The 5,376-nt window shown below is 41.7% G+C and overlaps 1 protein-coding gene across 1 annotated transcript in view; it reads left to right on the forward strand.

Moving 5' to 3' along the window:
• The window catches only part of LOC106820989 (mutS protein homolog 4-like), a 29,339-nt gene that overhangs the window by 17,193 nt on the left and 6,770 nt on the right, over positions 1-5,376 (forward strand). Inside the window, exons 10-14 of the mRNA XM_014825606.1 lie at positions 611-664; positions 2,079-2,269; positions 3,603-3,615; positions 4,004-4,049; positions 4,323-4,470. Coding sequence (XP_014681092.1) covers positions 611-664; positions 2,079-2,269; positions 3,603-3,615; positions 4,004-4,049; positions 4,323-4,470 — 452 coding nt within the window. The remainder of the gene's footprint in view (positions 1-610; positions 665-2,078; positions 2,270-3,602; positions 3,616-4,003; positions 4,050-4,322; positions 4,471-5,376) is intronic.

Here is a 5,376-nt window from a genome sequence, read left to right on the forward strand (position 1 = left end):
GTGTGTGTGTGTGTGTGTGTGTGTGTGTGTGTGTGTGTGTGTGTGTGTGTGTGTGTGTGTGTGTGTGTGTGTGTGTGTGTGTGCGTGTGCGTGTGCGTGTATGTGTACGCGTGCGTGCGTGCGTGTATGAGTGCGCGTGTGCGTGCGCGTGCGTGTGTGTGGGGAGAGAGAGTGAGACCTAGCCTAGCTGTGCTATGCACTACATACGCTGTCGTATATGCCTCTGTACGAGGGATAGAAAGAGCTGATAACGGAGTTGAATATTTAACCATTTATGCTGGTTTCTCTCGAGAGATATCTAGCATGTTTGCGCGTGTGAAGTAGCAGTGAACTCCCTTTCTATTACGTATACTCGCACTTTAAAATGTTATTTCACATGTGATAATAAACAGAAGCTTAAGACGTGAAACCTTCGGCTGGTTACTCGTACGTTTATGGAATAAGAAATGCATAATAAAATCTTAATCGTTTTGAATAACAGCAGATCCTTTTCTGAATACATTTGCTGCACACGCATGTTTGATGGATATAGTGACATGTGAAGGTGCGAGCTTAGTGAGCAGATGTGCGCAATATTACGCTCGTCATGTTGTGGTCTCTTCGGTTTTAGGTTTGCTTGATGTGGCTCGAAGAACTTACACAGAGATCGTTGACGACATCGCAGGTGAGCAGGACGTTGGGTTTAATTGCACTTTTTCCCCCTGTGTGTACATATACTGTCTCCCTTGGTCGTTGCGTACGTCCAATTAGCCAGCCTATTTATAAGCATAGACTGGGACACGTGCAGGAAGCTGTATGGTACGAAAACGTTACAACTATTGTACTGGGAAAAGTTGAAGTGATGAACTCCGTGCAGGATCTTGTAGCAGCGTAGTCTCGTGACAACCAGTAGATATGACGTAGTCGCAGATTCGTTGTGAGCTAGGACTTTATTAGTAACTCGAACACATACAAAATATATACATACGGCAACCTAGTTGACCTTGCCCAGGTCCCGTCATCTCTGTTTTCGTCTCTACATCTTGATAGGAATGACCATGTAATACGTCTCCTGTGTAGGTAACTCGGTAACTATAGTCTCTGTCTGTCCGAGCGTGTCTATAATTTGTACGCTTCTTAAAACAACCCGGACGCAATACAATCCGCGAACCAGTTTCTCACTCGATGATTCTACTATTAGTGACATATTAACGCGCAATTGTCTGTAATCATTAGGGTGCGCGGTGGGGCTACGTATATATAGTGCCGTACATCCCGCGTCATTACCAGCGCTCCTGGTTGATTACAACGCACAATGTACAATACAACACAACGCCTACTCAATATACCGAAGCTCACAGTGTAAGTAAGCAAATCTTACTAAAAGTCACTGTATACAGGAACATATATTGGACATACAATCCAAGACGTTTCATTTCCTACGGTGCATGTAATATCGATCTGCCTAACGATACACCGTACATTTATCTAGCTGTAGTTGTAGGTCTAGGTCCTCTCTTGTCCAACTAATAATTTAGCGCGTAAATATAACGAAATATAATCACACTTGCTTGATAATCACTTGTGGGATTATCGGTATAGTTTTGATCTTTATTACTGCAGTCAACGATTTTTTTTTATTAATGAAAGTCTTCTCGGCTTAAAATTGTCTGCAGCTAGTTAGAGACCAATGTGCTATACCTCGAAATATATGCGTCTCACATTTTAGAACAAAATTTATCGATAGGTGCAATAGGCTGTTTTTGAGTGATCCACATTGGCTGCGTGGTGCGTGCGCGTGCGTGCGCGTGCGGATGTGTGCGTGTGTATGTTCCATGTTCTATATTTAGTAAGTGTACTAATATTTGTTATCAACGATTTTCATGCGAACCCGGGCCCACTAAAATGTGTGATACAGGTTTTTATCTGCCAAATCCTGTACGTAGGTACTTCTATAATGCTGAACGGTTGCTAGCACTAGAAAGCCACGAATTGCTGTATGCATGGCTTTCGCTGCTGAACAGAAACGTTAGACGTGAAGCATAAGACGCATGCAGCATGAATGGAAGTTAATTTGGCACGGTTGTTGTGACATGCAGAGAGTGTGAAGGAGCTTGCACAGCAGTTCGACTTGCCATTGAGGACGGCCTACAACACTTCCAGAGGTTTCTTTATCCAGATGGGATCTGATAGGAGGCCAGACGAGAGGCAGCAGCAGCAGCAGCTTCCGGCATGCTTCATCAAAGTCGCTCGTTCGAAGGCCGTGATGAGCTGTACCACTAGCGACCTGGTAAGTACGTCCTCCTTCCCCATCCCTTCTTCCTCCTCACACATCTCTTCCTCCATCCACTTCACCATCCGTGCATCCCATCCTCACACAGTGTGTACCTCATTGGCTGTTCTCAGATGCACTTTCTGTGATCTCATATTCCTTCTTTACCTTCACCTTTTCCTACCCACTCATTATCGTGCCCCCATTATTTACCTTTCACGTACCCTACCACTCATCCACCATACCCTATCCTTCACCCTCCCAACCTTACCTTTCAGCCGCCCACTGTCACTATCCACTCGTCATTGCTGAACTGGTATTCATTTATCCAATTTCCTTCTTTCAATTCCTTCCCCCTTCCTCCATCGTGTATCTTTCACGTTCCACTCTTTCTTTCTCAAGCTTAAGCTTCAAAACTTACAATATATTCGCATCTATATTTACAACTACGACATCCATAAACGGTAAATGATATATTTCTTGTCTTCTTTCCTTTTTCCCCGATTTTCCTGTCATCCCGCTCGTCCTTCTGCTTCATCCTATCGCGGACACCTTCCTTTTCCATACTCGTGTTTATGCAATCTAATTAGATAGTCACATCACTCGAAGTACGGCAATTGTACTCCCTGTGTAATGTATATTGAATTGCTTTTCACATCTGTATAGATGCGTACGGTTCTGTAATTAGATTTTCAAAGAAGGTCCGTTGCATACGACGTTCCAATGCTTTGATTAGACTACGTCCCACAGAGGCAATCTGCAGACGTTCGTTAGTAGCATATTGCCGGCACTTACGCATGGTTGATGAGTCGCGTGGGGGAAAAGATCGCAGAGACAACTTCAAAGTGAATCGATGACAATGTTGCTCAATAATTGTTTATCAGCACTTATTGTTGGCATTTCGACCATGTGTATTTCCATTTATGTACGCACATTGTTTAGTTAGCTTGGCGTGGATAATATGTGAAGGTATCTGATGCAGCCTGGTTGAGTATACCTTGGAGTAATCATTCAGAATCTGACTCATATCGTGGATCTGCCGGGCATTAAAAATATGTTTAATATCGCGGACGCGCCTTAGTTAAATCAACAAAAATCAATATTTCTATTTTTATAACACATATATCACTTTATATAAAGAGATATTAAATATATGTTTTTTGATTAAAATTGTTCAATATAGTCGTATTTGTATCAAATTTATCGGTGTCACTCCAGATCTCCAACTAATACAACTATCCTAGACCCTGCCCGACTTCATAATACTTTGCCAGATCCGCTCAGTAACTGCTTATGAATATGTGTAATGAACATTCTTATATCATTTCATGTGGGACACTGATTCTAACAGATAAAGATGAACGGTATGTTGATAGTTGTAATAACACTTTGTGTAGAATCTGTAGATGAAACTTTGAGCGATCAATAGTTCTCTAATGAATGATACATGCATGCTTCATACTGTTTCATACAGGCTTCATGTCATGATGTGGTTTAAATTCTAAGTTTAATATATTTTCGTTCAAAATTATTTATATTTTGCCATAATTTTTTGAAGTGTGATATTTTGTAAAATGCGTATAGTGCAGCGTATAGTATTTTATTGTGCAGTGCAATGTTTATGTAGCTTATCTGGGTCTTCTTTCATCAATCTCATTATTCGTATATACATGGTTGCATTTTATTCTATCACTGTAATGTATGGTTTTCATCATATATTTATTGTGAGGTGCATATTTATAAACCTTTCAGATCGTGTGACAGAATCAATTCAAGAGATTTATCTTATGAGCAATATGTAAGTGGGAAGATATAATCCCCAAGAATATTCGCGCGCATTTGTGCAGGCATATTAAATTTTCGCCCATTGTCGCTATGCAATATGAGTATGCTATACATACATAAATGAATCACCAACTTTTATGTTGATTACCTATGTCTAATATCTTCCTTACTAATGATAACTATTTGCAAAATAAGCAGTTTTTGACGTTCGCTATTACGCTGCATATAATGGTATTGCAGATCATTGCTTTTTTCTGTAAGCCAGTTTGTTTTTTCTCGTTCGCAGAGTCGTGACGGAGTTGCTAAACGAGATCCGAGCAAACATATCGTGCGTCTACAAGGTGGCCGAGTGCGTCTCTATGCTGGACATGCTGCTTGCATTCGCTCACACCTGCACTGTATCTAATTACGGTATGCCTGCCCCTGTCTCTATAGTATATATATATTGCGGTGTTGTGCAACAGTGGAGGGCGTCCATAGGCAGCAGGCCTGAATGAGCATCGAACAGAAGTTAATTAAAAATACTCAGAGAGCTTCGTCGCATACACAACATGCATACTCTTGGTTCATGTTCAATAACCACAGTGTCAAGGTCTAAACTTCGCTCGAAACTTTTGCCAGCTAAATATAATGCGCATTTCTAGAAAGTATAGTCGAATCCCGTTTCAAACACAAAAATGACAAACACTCACTTGACGGAATGGCACAATTAAGCCATACACGACAAGACCAATCTCATTTCTCGTGCTTTCTAGATATCCAAGGGGCATCAACCTTGCGTGCATAGTGCAAATTATAGTGCACTCTAGTTCCGTATTTTACCGCAAAAAAAGGCCCGTTCCAGAGACGAACTAATGAAACGTTGAACGAATGGCAGATGACTACTGTTGAATGCCACCTATGCCTCGCCGCCGTGCCTGAATGGATTCATATCTCCTTCCCCCGTGCATGCATGCGTGAGCTGTAGTTGTTCAATAGCTCTCTCATATTCTCATAAACAATATTCTTGCACAAATAATCATGATGCTCGACTACCTTTGTTCCCTCGACTCTCCCCAGCAACCAGAACTTTTACTTTCACTACCTGGAATCTACGTGATCAGCGTAACAATTGGTTCATAATATCCGGTCAGCGTGCATAGCTTCACCATACGGAACAATAGTTTTCCCATGCCTGCGTGTATCATATCTTTCCTCGGTGCCTGCGTATATCATATCTTTCCTCGGTGCCTGCGTATATGTGCGTCTCTTACTTTTCCTGCGCAGTGTCTACCACCCTTCCTTTCCTTAGATCTCTCTCTCTCTCTCTCTCTCTCTCTCTCTCTCTCTCTCTCTCTCTC

The sequence above is a fragment of the Priapulus caudatus genome, unplaced genomic scaffold, assembly GCF_000485595.1.
Source record: "Priapulus caudatus unplaced genomic scaffold, Priapulus_caudatus-5.0.1 Scaffold55, whole genome shotgun sequence".
NCBI lineage: Eukaryota > Metazoa > Priapulida > Priapulimorpha > Priapulimorphida > Priapulidae > Priapulus > Priapulus caudatus.